This window comes from Ambystoma mexicanum, chromosome 1p, assembly GCF_040938575.1.
Source record: "Ambystoma mexicanum isolate Mex_15411 chromosome 1p, UKY_AmexF1_1, whole genome shotgun sequence".
Classification (NCBI taxonomy): domain Eukaryota; kingdom Metazoa; phylum Chordata; class Amphibia; order Caudata; family Ambystomatidae; genus Ambystoma; species Ambystoma mexicanum.
Genome location: NC_090921.1, coordinates 1,242,854,450 through 1,242,873,112, shown reverse-complemented (window position 1 = coordinate 1,242,873,112; position 18,663 = coordinate 1,242,854,450). Strand labels below are relative to the sequence as shown.

General features: G+C 43.8%; 1 protein-coding gene across 1 annotated transcript in view; it reads left to right on the top strand.

Moving 5' to 3' along the window:
* ASPDH (aspartate dehydrogenase domain containing) overlaps positions 1 to 18,377 on the top strand; it is a 575,720-nt gene extending 557,343 nt beyond the window's left edge. The window contains exon 8 of the mRNA XM_069605013.1: positions 14,319 to 18,377. Within this exon, the coding sequence (XP_069461114.1) occupies positions 14,319 to 14,356 (38 nt within the window). The 3' untranslated portion in view covers positions 14,357 to 18,377. The remainder of the gene's footprint in view (positions 1 to 14,318) is intronic.
* The last annotated feature ends 286 nt before the right edge of the window (positions 18,378 to 18,663 follow it).

Below are 18,663 nucleotides of genomic sequence, written 5' to 3'. Positions count from 1 at the left end.
GGTCCCTTCTTCTGATCTGATGCTGATGAGTCCCCCATTTTTTTTTTGGTCTTACCACCTGAGTCAACCACACAGTTGAGAGCAAGCAGTTGCACACTTTTGCCAGGACCAGAAAACTACCTAGGTTTAGGATTAAAACAGTGATTCGTGTCGGTGCCAGATACGTTCATGTACAGCTGTGAGTATGACACAGCCAAAATTCGCAAATTAAGACATACGACAATTTATTTGTATTGTGTTTTTCAAATTTAGTTATTTGTTTATATTTTTTTATTGGCAACAATGTTCTTGGTACAAAACACATGCTTACAATATAAGGAGAGTTAAAATCCACATTGCAGGTGTGCAGGAAAACAAGGACGTATTCGTACATTCTCAAAGTTTGAAACAGACACAGAGATCTAGGTTCCCTCTGTCATACACATCATTGCATCCTGTGCCACCTAATCCATCAACAGCCCCCATAATTTAAAATCCTTATTAATGTTGCCGTGATCTGCGTCTAGGGTACTTTTCTCAGTAAAAAATGTTTTACTGTGAACAAATCGTGTTTAAATTCAAAACCTTTTTTTGGATGGGGGGGCTTCCACGTTCTTGACACCCTCAATATAACAATAATAAGAGCTGTAAACATGTGCATGCTACAAATCAGATGTGGCTTTATTAATTATATGAAATACCAGTCACCATCCCAAAATCCGGGTACTGCTCATGTTTCATGATTTCCCTGCCACCGGGTGGTAGTTTATCATTATTATTGTGGTTTTGGATCAGACGTTCACATTTAAAAGAAGCTTCTGTCAGCAATGATCATGCTGTAATTGCTGCTGTGAAGCAGGGCACCTGTGCCCTCTAAACGGGCTCTGAAACACTGCAGTGGAGGAGCAGAATATCAGGGAGGCTTGACACTGTGCTATTGGCATGGAGTTTGAGGAAAGCGGGTCTGATTAGCAGACCACGATTTCAGTGATGGAATACCTGCACTATTGCATTATTAATAAAAATCCAATAAGCCAGGGCTTTGTATCCGGCCGCCAGAAGACAATCCTTCACAATAGTAGGAGAAACACAGCCCTCAAGTAAACACGTTATCCATAAATATATATCTGTCTTCATAATATCAGGTTAAAAACCCAAAGAATCCCCTTATACAATGTATCTATGGCTCATTGCCCAGAAATCTGTCTGGCCAAAATTGGGCAGACCAATCTGTGCCATGTTCAAGGAATAGCGAATTTGGGAATAATCAAATAAAATATTTCTCTTGACAAAAAATATGCCTTTTTATCTATTGAACAGAGATGACATGGCTCATAGGACATACAATTGACTCCTTTAAAAAATGTGGAAGGCTGCACAGGTTAGCCCCGGGCCATGTACTAATTGCTTTAGCATGTTCTTCTTTAAAAAGGCCAGCACACACATTTCCTGCAGATGAGGTTTTCAATGGTAGCAATAGCCAAAACAGTGAATTAACATTAACCAAAGTGATAGAGGTAATATTGAAAAAGAACACACAATTTATAGGCTCATAATGTACATCACAAGCATTCTTTGTGGTTTCATGAAAAACAATGCAAGAATGTGGGGAATACTTCAAACCTCACCCAGACAAATAGCAATAATAAAGTAGATAGGTCTCTCTCTCTCTCTCTCACACACACACACACACACACACACGCACGCACGCACGCACGCACACACACACACACGTTTTAGATCACTCTGGGTTTTCCAGATACATAATCTCTCTCTCTCTCTCTCTCTCTCTCTCTCTCTCTCTCTCTCTCTCTCTCTCTCTCTCTCTTTCTCTCTTTCTTTCCCCCTCTCTCTCTCTCTCTTTCTCCCTCTCTCTCTCTCTCTTTCTCTCTCTCTCTCTCTTTCTCTCTCTCCCTCTCTCATCCCAATCTGCATCCTCAACAGAACACATTGCAACGTTGCCTTTCCCTCTCCTGCCACCAACTACACAAACCCACCCAGGCTCTTCCAGATCTGCCAGAATGCATCGAGATCATACAAATGCCAGCAGTGCATGGTACAAATTCTAATAACATAACAAACTTGCTATCTTTTTAATTTAGCTTATTTCTGGCATTCTGCTCATCTACCCAAGATATGAAAAGAATGTACGTGCAGACAATAATAATGGAGAAAAAAAATCATACCTATTGAAAAAATAACAAATGGTCCAAAACATTTAGCCAGTAAGCATCATGAGGCAAAATAATCAATTTCATATTCCTGGGATAAAATAAAATACCCAGGCTTTACCACTAGATGAACCGGGGCACGCAAGTTAGGCAACAGTCAAACAGGAAGCCTAGATAGTGTACTTGTTGGGTGTGGAGGTGGGGTGCAGGTGGTTATTCAATGGCGGCTCACACTCTCCCTGGTCTTGCATCACATGCCTTTCAACATCCACAAATTGTAATTGCATCTGGTCTGTATTCAGCTTTACCCAACTTCCCTCAATAAAAATGACTTCAGACACGCATGTTTGCATGGACTTGAGCGATAGCTCGGGGCTCCCTTGGAAAGAGACATACATCTGAGTGTCATAAGAATGCTGCTAGAACTGCAGGGGCTGCCTCCAAGTGACACTGCCCAGCACCTTAACATACAGGTTGAACAATAGAGATGATAGCGCCGAACTGCTTGGGAAAAGAAGACAACAATGTTTGAATCATCTTTTGAACATTCCTCCTTAAGATCATAAAGTTCTTTGGTTTTGCCCATGATTTCAAAAGCTGCTCAAAGCTAAATGTGTACATCTGAAAGCGGTGATCTCTGTTGACTGTGCCACTTCTCCTGTCTTTGATGAACACTGGTGACCACCTCTGCATCTCACGCCCACTCGCCTATTCCTGTATGCAATGTCACCTCTACTTACTATTTTAAGGCACTCCCTTTAAGGCACTCCATGAAAATAAATCTGATTACCATTGTTGTCTCCTCAAAGTACCATTGTTGTCTCCTCAAAGTAATGTTGCAGAATGTATCTTCTCCATTCTGAAGTTGCTAGGAGTGAAAGTGTAGTGCCATACATGAACATATCACTTTATGGTGATTCTATTTGTGGATACAGTTGGCATAAACACATCAGAACCACATCTCTCCCTGTATCACCCGGCATTCATTTGTAAGGAGTATTCCAACGTCTCTGGAAGTGTTCTTCCCCTTGAATTCCATTTATATAATATCAGATGACATGGGAAGTGCATGTGGTGACTGTTGGAATTTACGTTCATGGGAATCATATTTGATAGACAAAAGCCATTCTGGGACATCATAGCAGTACTATCTAGATGCCAATAAATCCTAACCACGCCATGCAATTAATTTTGATAGAGCACACTACCACCACAGGAGCCCCTTGGCACTAGAACATATTAGTTACATAGCCTGGAGTAGAAAACAAGAAACGCGACATAAGGGAATCAAACATCAAAGAAGAATCCAAAAATATAAGATCCTAAAATAAGTCCAGGGAAGTTCAAAATCGGTTCTCAGTTGCTGGGTCATCTACTCCAGCAAGGCCTCTTATGCTCTGGAAAAGTGGGTCCTGTGGTACGTAAAACAGGGCAAACTTCTGCATCTCCAAACCCGTTAGTAGAACTGTTTATCCTATAAGACTCATTGGCATTCCCGAATCTTGCCTGAACTTACTCTAATTTACACAAATCGTATTGCACCGGAAACACTTATAAACCAATCAACATTTTGCAGTGCAATCCCTAATCAGGTGCCATACATTATAGGGTTGGACCCGTAGTAACTGGCCAGTGGATGATGAGGAATTCATGTTACAGAGAGATGGGGACAAGACAAACGTTAGGTACAGAGGGCCAAGGGCACTGGGTAGATGCAGGTTAGTTGGCATGATCAGTGAAGGTGGGTGCAGGTTGGTCAGGGAGGAGGAGACATATAAGTAGAGGCTGCTCCTTCTTGGTTTAGGGGGGTAGATTTAGTGAATGAAGTAATGAATTAATGAATAGTAGTAGAGTTTTCAACATGACGGGGAAGCAAGTTCCAATGAAGCGGGCCAAGAAGTGTCAAGGAGTGGAGGCAAGAGGCAGCAACAGAAGGAAAGGGGATGAAGAGATTTGGAAGTGACGAAAAGTGGAGAGTGCATGGGAGAATACAGTGTTGGAAGGTAGGATGGAGCAAACCCATGCAGAGATTTGAAAACAAACAGGAGAAACTGAGGGAGGGACCAGATTTTCATTGAGAGCCAGGCAGCAATGAGCCGGTGTTTGGCGGTGATAGAAGAGCAGGGAAGGTTGTATAGTGTATAGGTGGCAATAGTGTGCACCTAATCAAGCTGTGCGAAGGAGTAGAGAAGGAGGCCAAGAAGGAGTCAAGTAGACTGACTACAAAGAGCAGGCTGAGTGTTCTGTTGGACTTGTTGGAAAGGTAGGTACATGTTAAGCATGGGAATCCTGGCTTCAGTTGAGGTATGAGTAATGCATTGGTAAAATACACTGTGAAAAAAGATCCCAATGTTGTATGACTTGGGGGACAGAGAGAGTAAATTGAGGGGGAAAAAGATGGGTGAAGGAAGGGGATGGGGTACTAGAGGCAGGAAGGTAGATTACTTTGGTGTTGGAGTAGTTCTGTAAAAGACAAGGAAGAGCTATCCGGGGGCACTACTGCATAGCAGATAGGCAGAGAGGGTGGAGTAAAAGTAGAGAAGCAGACGTTTGGAGTGTCATCCATAAAGAGGTGGCATTGTAATCAAAAGGAGGTGAAAAAAATGACCAAAAGAGGAGTTGTAAAGGGTGGGTAGTAGGGGATCAAGAGAAAAGCCTTGAGGGATGCCAAAAGAGAGGGGAGATCAATGAACGTTTTCTATGTTCAAGAGAAGCTGGAGTTGGACTGATGCGTTAGGTAAGAGGTAATCCATTTAAGAGTGTTGTGCATAATATACAAAAAACGTTTCTTTAAAATCACTTATCTATGACTCTTTAATCAAAAACACATGTGCAGAAGGAATGTGCACCTTCAATCACTGAAGAACCTAATTTCCCATCACATGAAAATATATCGCTGGTACTTTGATGGGGAGAGTATGAATTCATATATATATAAGGCACCCAGCATGGAACTCCTCTCATAGGCCGGAACGTTGGTATGCCGCTTTAAAACAGCTCCTTTTATACTATAACAGGGCTGCTACAAATATGATAAGCAAATTCAATCAGCTAATTCACGTCCCTTCACAAAGCTTGTTAAAAGCAGGACAATGGAGAACAACCGTCCCAAGACTCACACAGCTATATGACAAAGCAATTCACGGGTAGCCATGCCTTGCCAGTTCAGGGAACCTGTGCATTAGGTTCACTTGCTCAGGTCTGGGTGATGAAAACCCAGTATGTTAAGTACAGAGATTTAAAATCACTGGATGCGAGTCCCAGACATTACATACCTACGCATCATTTGGGCATCACAAACCCAATCCAAACCCAAATAAGTAATTGTCCCATTCTGAAATCAGCACGTAATCACTAAACTTTCAATAAACTGAATGTGAGTGCCAGAAAAGGACAGCCATGCTTAACATCAAATTCACAGACTCAAATATGTTCTAAAAGGAACTGTGATCCCATTCTGAAATTCAGAACAAATTCAGGAAACATTTCATGAAAAGCAGATTTTACAATTGAAACAAAATAAGGACATAGCAAAGAACCATGTCTATTCGACTGTTCCTATATCTACCCATAAAACATCCTAGAGATAGAGACTCATGTGGCCAAGTGATTAAAATAAACAATAGTTGCCACATTTAAATTCTAGCATGAAGACATCCACTCCATTTACCCCACTTCACCAAACAAACTGCATAGTATCAGTCAATTGTGGAAAGGAGACATTATTAATCAATGGTACTACACCAGTATTGACCAATCAATGTTGTAATTAAATCCTTCCTTTGGGACCTGATTTTTTGAATCCAGTGTTGTTCCAGGATAGAAAGTTTCATTAAAAAAAATGGATGTATGCTTCTCTTGAGCTACTATTTCTATTGCATGCCATTCCATATCAGAGTGACTATGATCTATTTAGTCTATGAATGCCCTGATTCTGAGATTTTTCCCGCTAGCATTTGGGTAATTCAAGTTTTTACCCATAATGTATTTTGTAGGAACAAGTGATCATGTAAACAACATTGATTGTTTTGCATTTAGTATGTTTATGTAAATGCCATGTGAAGTCACCATATTCTATTGCTGTAAGCTTTTTTTGTGCTTGCGCTGGAGGAACTTTGGCCACAAGGAAAATGTTCTGTTATTAGTGCCAGACCGACGTGGTCATGATGGGGGGGCGATGATTAATCATCTCACTTGCGCACGTTTTTGTTTTCCTCTTTTGAAAGCAAATAGAGGTAACCCACCTTAGAATTCTTCCAAATATGATTGACTATGCCAATTAGTTCTAACCAGTTTTTAAATCTCCCTGCTACATCTGGAGAACGTTGTTATACACACTAGAGATTTTTCATCAGTCTCCCTCTGTGTTGGATTACACATGTGCTTCCTATGTGAGGACCACACCCGTTTTGACAAGCACTTTATACATCAAGCCATCATTAACTTGTTGTCATCCAGAGAAGTTAGGGAGCCCACGGACCAAGTGCTGGGAGGAGGGACGGAAGATGGGACTGATACCATTGTAATGGGAAGTTGGAACACCAGAGGCTTCACCCACCTCCTGGCAGAAAGTGACGTCAATCTTGGGGAGTTTGATATCTTATGTCTCCAAGAGACATGGCTAACCCATAAACCCTTTTTGGAGGGATATGAAACCTTCCTAACCCCAGCAACCTTTTCCGGCAAGGGTCAACCAGCATCAGGGTTAATGACGGCCATTAGATCAGGTGTGGGAATCCAACATATAAAAACAGAAGTCTCTAACGCCCACTTCAAAGTATCCGTTTTAAGATGGAGAAAAACATCGATAGACATCAACAATCAAAAAAGCGCAAAATACGAAATAATTGTCTTGATAAATACCTACTGGAATCCTGCGGCAATTAAGAACGAAGACTTTCTGAAAATAGGAAACAGCATATTAGAAAAAACACACTTAGAATGGGCCCCGAAATGTATTATTCTTTGTGGGGACCTGAACGCGGTCTGCCCTAAAACCAAAGTTGTTAAGGGAACTATGAAAAAAATTCCCCTAAACATGGTCCGAGGCCACCTATGGAAGGGGGTGATGTCAGCATGGAACCTCCACAGTTTAGAAACAACGATGCTCAGTGATTTCCGACGTGGGAAAGAAACAACCAGAAGGCACATTTAGATCACATATTTGTCTCTAATGAAATGCTGAGGATTATGGTCGATTTTGAGGTGGTAAAAACATCTAATAGTGATCACAATTTATTAAAGGCAAAATGGACACATATAAGGACTCTCAGGCCAACAATGACTGCTGAGATTGAGGAGTGCAAAGGAGGCACAAGACTAAGAATGTCAGCAAAGGCAGTGGAAGAACTAACAACTACATATACTGCCATATGCAAATTAAATCGACAAAGTGGATCGATAATAGAAAAAGACAACATTGACTATCGTCCACTATTAAAAATCTATGAAAACAAAACAAAAAAGTGTGGCCCAATCGTGAGATAAAAAACCATATACACGAATTTAACAAATGCATTGTGGAGGAGAGGAAAAAACTAAGAAAACTTAAACGTCTTGCAAGAAAAATAAATACCCCGGAAATGAAGAACCAAGTAAAAGCGGCGGAAAGGTCTTATAAAAGCTGGTTATGGCTTCATAGAGCAACAATTGCCCAGGCAGACGCTGCCACAATGCTGAGGACGATATGTATCAGGAAATCCAGAGATTTTTGGACCTTGATAAGAAAAACTTCGGGGACCCAAGCAAATGCAATAAATAATTTTGTCGGAGAAGAGGCCTGGACGAAACATTTCAGTAATTTATTCCAGAAAGTTGGATGGCAAAATACAACAACATCTGCTCCCTCAAACATCTCCTGGGCGACAACATGGGAGCGGGACGACATCATGAGAAAACTAGTCCGTTTAAACAACTCGAGGGCCCCTGGCCCAGACGGCATCACAAACACCGATTTAAAAGAAAATAAAGAAGAATGGGTGGAATTTATCCATGAAGGTATAAAGAAGTGTACATTCCATAGATCCATACCCACCTCATGGACAACGGCAACTATTGTGCCGATATATAAACACGGCCCTAGAGAGGAACCTAAGAACTATCGCCCAATAGCTCTCCTCGATGTGGTTGGAAAAATCTTTGGCTCACCACTCCTGGAAAACTTTCAAAACTGGGCAAGAACCTCGGGCAATGAAGATCCACTTTAATCTGGGTTTGTGAAGGATGCAGGGACAGCTGTAAAAATCTTGCTGTTAAGCATCTTAAAAAGTAAGATCTATGAAGGAAGCCCAAAAATACACCTGGCATTTGTTGACCTAGTCCAGGCTTTCGACCAGGTCAACTGGGAAATCCTATGGGAAAAACTAAGAACAAAAAGCTGCCCAGAAGGGATCTTGGAACCCAGTAGAGCTCTTCATCAAAAGACCTCTATTAGAATACTTCTAAACCAAGCAGGGTGCCTTTCAGAACAAATCACCATGGCCAGAGGAGTAAAGCAAGGGTGCCCTCTTGCCCCAACGCTATTTAATTCATACCTCTGGGATATTAAAGATGGAGAACTAGAGATCCGCTCATTTCCACCCACAGTAGGAAGATCTAAGATCTCTAGATTACTCTACGCAGACAATCTTATTTTATTGGATTTCACACCTATTGGACTTCAGCGCCAACTAAACGAGTTGACAGTTTATATAAAGAAGAACAATTTGGAAATCAATAAAACTAAAACCATCATGATCATGGAAAAACATAACCCACACACTGATAACTTCAGTTGGACTTTGGAAGGGGAGAGGATCGAACAGGTGAAAGAATTTAAGTACCTAGGGGTAATCCTTAGCAACAACAAACAAGAGTGCCCAATGCAAGAACATCTCTTGGAAAAAACAAAGAAATTGGCCACTCAGGCTAAAATGATAGACGGAAGATTCTGTAAATTTACAATAATTCCCTTGATACAATTCTATAAGGGAAAAGTGGTACCATCCCTAACATACAGAGCAAATGCAATGCTGATGATCCCGTGAAAATTCTGGAAGCGTATTGAAGGGCTCTTTTGGTGAAGCACATTGAACCTACCAGCATCGACACCTGTTTCAACTAGACGCTAAGAATTGGGACTACAATCATTAGAGTCGATGGTGGTAAGAAATACAATAATGTTATACAGAAAGATTAAAATCAGCAAATGTCCAAATGTAGCTACTATTATCTGTGATGAACTTGAAGATCATAGAAGTAACCTTCTGACGAACTGGGAGATAGAAAATCAAAAAACTTTGGACGAGATAGATAGCTCGGAGGAAGAACTGATACAAAATCCAGATAAAGTTAAACAAAAACTGTGGGAACAAGACTGGATTCAGACGACATCTCTGGAAAACCGAAGCAAATTAATAAACCACCAGCCGCCTACAACAAGGGGCATAAATGATATGTCAAACTATCTAAAAAAGTTCCCAAACAGACGTCTAAGAAATACGTTTATGCGCTTCCGAATGAACCTTGTGTTAACAAATGAAATCAGAGTGATAAGAAAAATTTAATTGGAAAACAGCTGTCGTTACTGTAAAAAAACAGATCAAATTGAGACACTGAGACATCTACTATTGGCATGTACAAATTTGACGGACCTGAGAAGTAGACACCTTGGCCACATATTCAAGGAGTCGACTATATGTGGAGAAGAGGACTGGTGGAATAAACTAATAGAAGGAGACAACACCTCTCATGTGATTGCGGTCTCACAATTTTTCACAAACTTGAAACTTGAAATCTAGGAATGAGACCAATTGGAGACCCCTTCCTATCCTATCTACACTCAGACTGGAAGGGCGACGGACCATTCCATCGTTAGGCCACCCACGACCACAACCAGTCTGGTGTCAAGGAATCTTTCTTTCTTTCTTCTCGCTTTTTCTTTTTTCTTTCGCTCATTGTCGATATTTATCTTTGGGTTGGAACATACAATTTAAAGTAGGGAAGGAGGAAAAATTTCTATTTTCTTGTAAAAATTTCTTTTGTAAATTGAATCAAGTAAAATAAAAAAAATTAAAAAATAACTTGCTGGCTAGTTAGTCTGCTTCTTTAAAGTAAACTTCCTTATCCAAAACATTTCCTCGGCTAGCTCAAGACTATCCAAAAGGTAAGTTGTCCTTTAGGACTTTTGGATGGTGACTGCTTGAACATTCAAAGTAGTCCTTTCAGTACACATAGTATAGATCAGTGTACAATGTTGATCTTTTTTAAATATCAAAGGTCCAAGAACTGAATCGCCCTGTTGTTCACATAATATTTATCCAAAGCTTTTAAACTTCAGATGAATATTACAGGTATATATGAATGCAATTGCTCGTTGTCTGGGTCAGAGGCCATAGCTTACAGAAGTCTTAAAACATCCGTAGTGTCCTTTGAGAAGGCTAATGCCTGTTGTGCCAATGGTTAAATAAATACATCAATATGCTTGGAAACAGGTTCTAAACAAAGCCACAGTCAGAGATAGCAGGCCAGATTCTGAAAATATTGTTGGGCACAAGTGATGAAATGCACTAGTGCACCCATACATTTCCCTAAAAACAAGATGTGCTCTATGCACAAAAACCATTCAAAGGTAGAAACCCTCCATGCACACATTCAGAAGTCCTTTTCCAACACCGTGGCACATTTGCCCACATAAGGGGGAATATCTGCACATTTGAATTTATGAACCGAATCCAAAAGTGGGATGCATATTAAAAAGCATGCAAAAGGAACACATTGCTCTGGGCCTTTTTGCAACAGTTGCTGGGGAATTCACAAGGTGTGATATAGTCCTTCCTGACCCTGTCATGTATTTTTTTAAGTGTAACATCAGGGGTATGAACCTTTGTTCTCTCACTTGTACTTCTATTCCTCATTTAACAGTGAAAAGCCATTTAAGAGCTGTCAGTTTAAAATGTGCTGCCAGCAATCACCTGGGCGAAGGGAGCCAGTCAGGAATTTGACCATACGCACAGTGGGTGTGTGCTCACCTGGGATTTTTTAAAATGTTAAATGAAATTGAATGAGGGTAGATCAACCTCCAGAAAATGTGTGGGGCTACTCCCCACACATTTTCCAATGCTCACTGCACGACATACACCTAGACCTGTGTACTCTGGGTGGACCTAGCCTACAGGCGCAGTTCCCCCTAGAGTATTTAGTTGTGATTTGACAGCCAGGATTATACCATCTCATCTCAGAAGGGGGAGGGCCAAGACCTTCCCCCTGTAATGGCCTGTCTAATTAACGAACAAAGGTTCCATGGATCTGCCCTGTCATTTTGTTTACCTATGCTGCTGGTAGCTTTGCATACTAATCAGAGTCTAATTCAAACAGGCCCACATGGGGCCTGGCTGCAGAGGTTAACAAATGACACAGGAAACCCCAACGACCTTTGATATGCACTGTGTCAACCTGAAGCCAGCTCCTGCCCTTAGCATCAATGGAGAGTGAAATGTCATGTCTGGGACTTTGTGTATTACAGTAGTCATCCCTGCAGGTGTAACTCATTCAGAAGGTACGAGTATGTGTATTGACAGCGCCAGAATGTCTGGTCCCACTGCAACTTCAAGGGAGACCTGCCACTTTAATCAGGAATCACACAGAGCTCCATTGACCAAAGAGACCCTTTGATCCATTGCAGACAGGAAGAAGAGTGGGACTTAGTATTACATGTTTTCACCCCTTTTCCTTTTCTGTTGCAAAGCACTCTGGTTATGATCTCATGCATACAGGAGATTGTTGGTGGGGACCCAGGATTGGTTTGTTAAGGTAGGCGTAGCCTACACAGATCCCTGTGTTCCATTTGGCTTTAAAAGAGGGTTGAGCCCATCTTTCGTGCAGATCATCTGAAGTCTTAACTCGAAGCAGAATGAAGAACTCTGCATTGGACCCTGACTGAAGGTACAGTCTGCCTTACATCTTCCGCCAGTGATGGAAGGCCAGGATTTCCAAGAGGGAAGCAAGATCCCTCATCTAAACATCTCCCAGGGAACAGACGAAGATACTGAATCCAGAGGACCCTACAGCAGCTCCAGTACCGGTAACCAGCTAGCACACAGCATGCCCTACTAGGCTGTGCAGCAAGCTTCCTAGGTGGAAAGTGCCATACAGTCTCTGAACCAAACAAAGGAAAAGGCAGCTGTGAGCAACATTCTCCTCAGCTTTGGGCTGTCTGCCTTAAAGGAAGGCACAAGCCATGGAAGAAGCCAGGAGAAGTGCATCAACAAGCATCTACCGGTGTCCGCCTTAAAGGACATTTTTGAGCCTGTTGAGCCCCTCAAGCTGCAACCGACTGCACCACTAACTGTTGTTATGCGGCAGTCGCTAAAGCGATCCGAGACGCCTCGACCAGTGCTTCAGAACCACTGAAGAGCACAAAGACAACAATTCCTGACCCTGAACTGCCGTGTAAACCAGCCTGCAGCCTTCCGTCCAGCCTCGCTCACCGAACTGCCTGCAGCCTGATATCTGCAGCTGTCTCCCATCTTGATCTCTGTTGCAGAAGCTGCAAAGCACCCTGAAACTGACTTGAACCTGTTGAGAACTAAGAACATCCACAGCACAAGGTACATTGTGGTTCTGTCCCCCTGGGCCTTCTCTGAAGGCCCCTAGTGACATTTTATGACCCACTGCTCCCTTTGTGTTGAAACCAAGTATCCTTAAACTATCAAGATTAATTAATATACCGACTACCCTCCTGTCAGTATCCAGAGTGCATCCCTTTTCCTTCTTTGAAACTGTCTGTCCTCTGCATTCCTTTGCAGGGTGGGGTGTATTTTGTAGTGTGCTAGAACTGTCTGTTGTGATAATAATAAAATTGATATTTTTATACAACCTTTACTGGACAGTCTTTTTATCATTGGGTAATAATTGTATTTTCTCTGCGTTGCAACTAACCAACGATCCACGACCAATCGGAGATAAGCCTGCAATTCAGTCCATGTTACCAAAATTGGACAAGGAGGTTTATAATTTGCTTGTGTTTCCAATCTGTTCAGATCCCTTCTTGTGTACCAGAGGTGTGGGGTTGATTGATGGTTTAGAAACTGATATTCATCCCTGGACCACCGGTGCCCCAGAAGTTGATTTATCAGAGAGCCTGTCAGAAATTAGTGTTGAGAACACAATCTTGACACTGAAGTAGGTAATTGGGCTGGCCAGCACATCTGTTGTACTGCTGCACAGCCCCGCTGAAATACACAGGTCACCTTCGGTTATTTGGGAGTTTGTGCATTTGACAAACGAGAACAAATAGCAAAAGGTGCATCCTCTGCTATTATTTTTATTTGGGCTTGGTTGCTAGAATCCACACCAAGAGGTCTACAAGGGGGCTTGGATGGGAGGTGAAATTGTGGTGATTCTGTGAACCTTTAGGAATAAATTTCTTAAGTATTCTAGGGTTTGGGGAATTTAGAAACGAGAATTCTTTCAATGTAAGATAACCGCTGATTTTACCTTTGCTCGTGGTCTCAGAAAATCAAGTTTTGAATTTCTTTAGTAGGGTCTGGCGAGCTATTTCATTCTAGGTGGTCAGTGGAATTCTCCCTCAGTATTAATAGCCACAGAAATATGGAACTCTCAGTTACAGTCACTGAATGGTACCTCCTGCCTGCCTCCAACAGGCACTGTGATGCCCTAAATAATCAAACTTCCCTATTCCAATTTTCCACCTATTCCTATATCCTATTTCAGATTTCTAGCTCTGCTTCAAATACATTATATTGCATTTTTTTCTCTACCTCAACTACGGTAAGGTTTCACTGCCTACGTTCTTAAAAATGCAGCGAATTAAACATTACTGTTTTATCATCACAACTGTCTATTTAAGATTTTCATTGGAGGAGAGCCAATGTCAGTCAAACACAAATGACTATAGTTGAGCCAATAGAAGTTTCGTACTTATTGACTTTCAGGAAAATCACTAAAACGTATCGATTCAAAACTTAGAGAAGGTATTTTGAAACAATGCACCAATAATGGTTCCCCTTAGCCAATCTCAAATCATGTCTGTTTTTTTTCTTTATTGTTTCTTAGTAGCCACTTATCGAAACACAATGTACCATTACGAGCACTGAAGAGGGGAAAAGTTTGTTATAGTCTTGTTGCTCTGTCAGACTCTGAACGCTTATTTCCTTCTGCTCTTTGCAGCCTGTACGGGCCACGGAGGTCGCGTTCACCTTTGCTGATGTTGCTGGTGCTGTCTGTGTAGAAAAGGACCAGAAAATGGTTGCTGCTGTGGATGTCAGGACTTGTGAAGAGACTCTATTGTGACATGTAGGCAGCAGGGGAGCAGGTGTAAGTGGATCTAGGTCACCTGGCCTAAGCCCCGCCCACCTGGTGCCTTCCTGGTTGCCGCTCCTTTTCACCACTAAGCAGGCAGCTGGGGAGCAAGTGTAAGTGGATCTAGGTCACCTGGCCTAAGCCCCGCCCACCTGGTGCTTTCCTGGTTGCCGCTCCTTTTCACCACTTAGCAAGCCCCGCCCACCTGGTGCCTTCCTTCTTGCTGCTCCTTTTCACCACTTAGCAAGCCCCGCCCAACTGTTGCCTTCCGGCTTGCCGCTCTTTTCCCTACTTAAGGAGCCCTCCAGCCTCTTTTCCTTTGCAACTGGGGAGCAGGTGTAAGTGGATCTAGGTCACCTGGCCTAAACCCCGCCCACCTGGTGCCTTCCTCATTGCCGCTCCTTTTCACCACTTAGCAAGCCCCGCCCACCTGGTGCCTTCCTGCTTGCCGCTCTCTTCCCTACTTAAGGAGCCCTCCAGCCTCTTTTCCTTTGCAGCTGGGCAGCAGGTGTAAGTGGATCTAGGTCACCTGGCCTAAGCCCCGCCCACCTGGTAGCTTCCAGGTTGCCGCTCCTTTTCACCACTTAGCAAGTGCCACCCACCTGGTGCCTTCCTTCTTGCTCCTCCTTTTCACCACTAAGCAAGCCCCGCCCACCTGGTGCCTTCCTGCTTGCCGCTCTTTTCCCTAATTAAGGAGCCCTCCAGCCTCTTTTCCTTTGCAGCTGGGGAGCAGGTGTAAGTGGATCTAGGTCACCTGGCCTAAGCCCTGCCCACCTGGTGCCTTCCTGGTTGCCGCTCCTTTTCACCACTTAGCAAGCCCCGCCCACCTGGTGCCTTCCTGCTTCCCGCTCTTCTCCCTACTTTTCCTTTTCAGTTGGGCAGTAGGTGTAAGTGGAACTAGGTCACCTGGCCTAAGCCCCGCCCACCTGGTGCCTTCCTGGTTGCCACTCCTTTTCACCACTTAGCAAGCCCCGCCCACCTGGTGCCTTCCTTCTTGTTGCTCCTTTTCACCACTTAGCAAGCCACGCCCACCTGGTGCCTTCCTGCTTGCTGCTCTTTTCCCTACTTAAGGATCCCTCCAGCCTCTTTTCCTTTGCAGCTGGGGAGCAGGTGTAAGTGGATCTAGGTCACCTGACCTAAGCACCACCTTAGCCCTGCCTCTTCCTTCCTGCTCTTAACTCTTAGGTGAAGGGTGTCTCTCACCCGGGCGTCCAAAGTGAAGGGCAGTCAAAGAAAAGGGCTATTGCTGTTTGGACCTGTTCAGACCAGGAGGATCCAGGGTCCGACCCCCTGCTAAAACAGCATGTATGCATGCACCAACATGTGTTTACACCCTCTGTCCCCTCAGGCCATCCCCACGCTCTCTGGCCCCCCGTGTTGTTCCCTTGTGCACCCCCCCTTCCTGCACACAGGAGTCTGTCCTGATACATTCTGGTTTCACCATCAGCGCCTTGTGGTCAATGCTGGATTTTACTTTTATGGACTTCATTGATTCACGGTGTGTCACCCTTTCTCAACTCTCATGCTGGACTTCCTTTGCATCTTGTACTCATGGTGGCCCTGAATCATGCTGTTCCATCTTCATCTTGTATCCTGGCTTGCAACATTATGTGTTACTACTGACGTCTGCAATTGTATTCGCTCCCCTCTCTTGCTTCTCCACTCTTTTTGACTGCTTACTCTCTGTTGTCTTCTCCCCTCCTCTCTCCCTTTTCCTATCTCCTCCCCTCCTCCCCTTACTTTCTTCTATGCACTTACTCTATCAGAAATGCCCCTGGACCTACTATGATACCAACCTCGTCTGTCGCTCCCCTACACCCTTACTGTCCCCCCCATCTCCCTCCAGCACTATCTGAAATGTTGTCAGGCCTAGTACGATAGTCACTTGTTTTGTTCCTCCCATACCTTTCTGCACCCCTCTCCCTCACCTTTTGTTTTCCTCCAGCTCTACCAGAAATGTTGTCAGGCCTGGTACGCTCGTCGCCTGTCTGTTTCCATTTCCTTCCCACTCTCCCCCTCCCTTCCTTATCTATGTCTTAGCCTTTGCACTATCTGAAATGTCATCAGGCCGAGTACGATAGTTAATTTCACATCCTTACTGTTCTTGGCTGGTAAGAATGTCGTCGTATTTTCCCTTGTTCCCTTCCTTGCCTTGAAGCGCTTTGAAACACATTGTGTATAGGCGCTATAGAAATAAACTCTCATATCATATCATATCATATCATGAATGGACAAGGCATTGACCAAATGGAGAGGACGTGCTAATGCCTACCGCTGCTTTGAAGTCAGTGGTTGGGTAAAGCTCATCAGCCTTGCAACCCTCTAGTTCCTCTCCTCCTGACCACCTCATCTTCATCATTCTCCCTCAGCCATCCTGACGTACATGCAAAGCATAATAAAGGATGCCCTTGGACTTCTAGATGACATGCCTGCTGACCTTGTTTTTAATTAAGATGTTTTCATGTGATGTGCAGATTTAGGGCCCGATTAATGAAATGTGTGTAGAAATCCTGCAAGGGACTTGCGCCAAGATGGACACTGCGCAAGCCTGCGTCTGGAATAAAAAATGCACCCCCAGCGTGTTCATGGAATTCGCTGCGTAAAGTAACGGTATTCCCAAATCGTGCCAGAAACTCTCAAAACGCCCCGGACATGCCCCCACGCAAAGCATAAACCCTTCACAGGGTTCCCCTGTAACTGTTGCCAGAACACCGACAACATGCGTATGAAAAATCATAACTCTGAAAACTCAGAAAATCTGTGATGTGAACCCCGTAAACCGTTTCTGCACCATGCTACACTGAGTACGTGCACCTCTAAGTTAGATTGTATCCCTGGTTGTGTAGACCCACCCCTATATCTCACATGTAAACCCACCTCTGCGCTCTGATTCCTATGCGCGAGTATTTATTCAACTTCATTCTCTTTCCCCCCCACCCAGCTCTCCTTCTCTCCCCAATCCCGCAACCTCGGTCTCCATTTTGACCCTCACCTCTCCCTATTTCACCACATTTCTCTCACTGCTAAATCATGTCGCTTTCACCTCTATAACATTTGTAAAATTGGACCCCTCCTTACCTTCCACACCACTAAACTTTTAATTACATCCCTCCTCTTCTCCAGGCTCTTCTACTGTTCATCCCTTCTCTTCGGACTCCCCTCCTCTCATCTCTCCCCTCTCAAATCCATCTACCACTCTGCCATCCGCTCCCTATGCCTTCTCTCACCTCTTGATTCCATCCCATCCTCCCTCACCTCTCTAGGCTGGCTCTCTTTCCACTCCCAACTCAAGTTCAAGTTCCTCTGTCTTGTCTTCAAATCCCTCTATGATCTTGCTCCCCCTTACCTCTCCTCCCTTCTTTCCTTCTACACCCCTTCTCGTCCTCTCCGCTCTGCTAATCTTTTCCTACTCTATCCTCCTCCTCCACCCTGTGCCCCCTCCCGCTTCCGCTCCTTCCAACTCCTTGCTCCCTTCCACTGGAACCGCCTCTCCCTTCACATCCGCTCTTCTCCCTCCTACCCTTCCTTTCGCTCTTCTTTAAAATCTTACCTCTTCCACTCACCTTCCTAACACCCCACCTTTCCCTACCTCCTCACTTCCCCTTTACCCTTACCTCTTACTCCTCCTCTTCCTACCCTCTCCATCCCTCCGATCCCCTTCCTCCCTTCCCCCCGCTGGACTCTTGTCTCACCTTCTCTGCTCTTCCCCCTCACATTCCTGCTCTTTCCCCCGTACTTACCTTCTCTTACACCTACCACTCCCTTGCTCACCTCGCCCCTCCCACACCTTCCTCACCGCTACATTACTGTAAGTTGCTCTTTATGCTGTTATCTTGTTGTGGTTCATTTGACATCTAATGCTTGCTGTATATTTACTGTTCTTATGTAAAGCACTTTGGAGTAAAGGGCTATATAAATTGAATAAAATACAAAATACAAAAGTATGCCTGACTTCAGGTAGCATAGAGATCGAGGGGTTTGCATGTCAATTACTATGACAAGAGGCTATGCAGGTGGTTCCATGAATACGTGTTGTTTGGCACAATTGTCGGGGTGCGAGGGATTGCCTACGGCCCATCCCTATTAACGCCCACTTTTTTGCATATTCTGCTCCGTTTTCTGTGTTCCACACCTTCGAAGCCCTCTGCGCAAGCCATGCCCATGCTCTGAGAGATATATCACGCAAGGCGCTCAACGGCTCTGAGATGCGTGC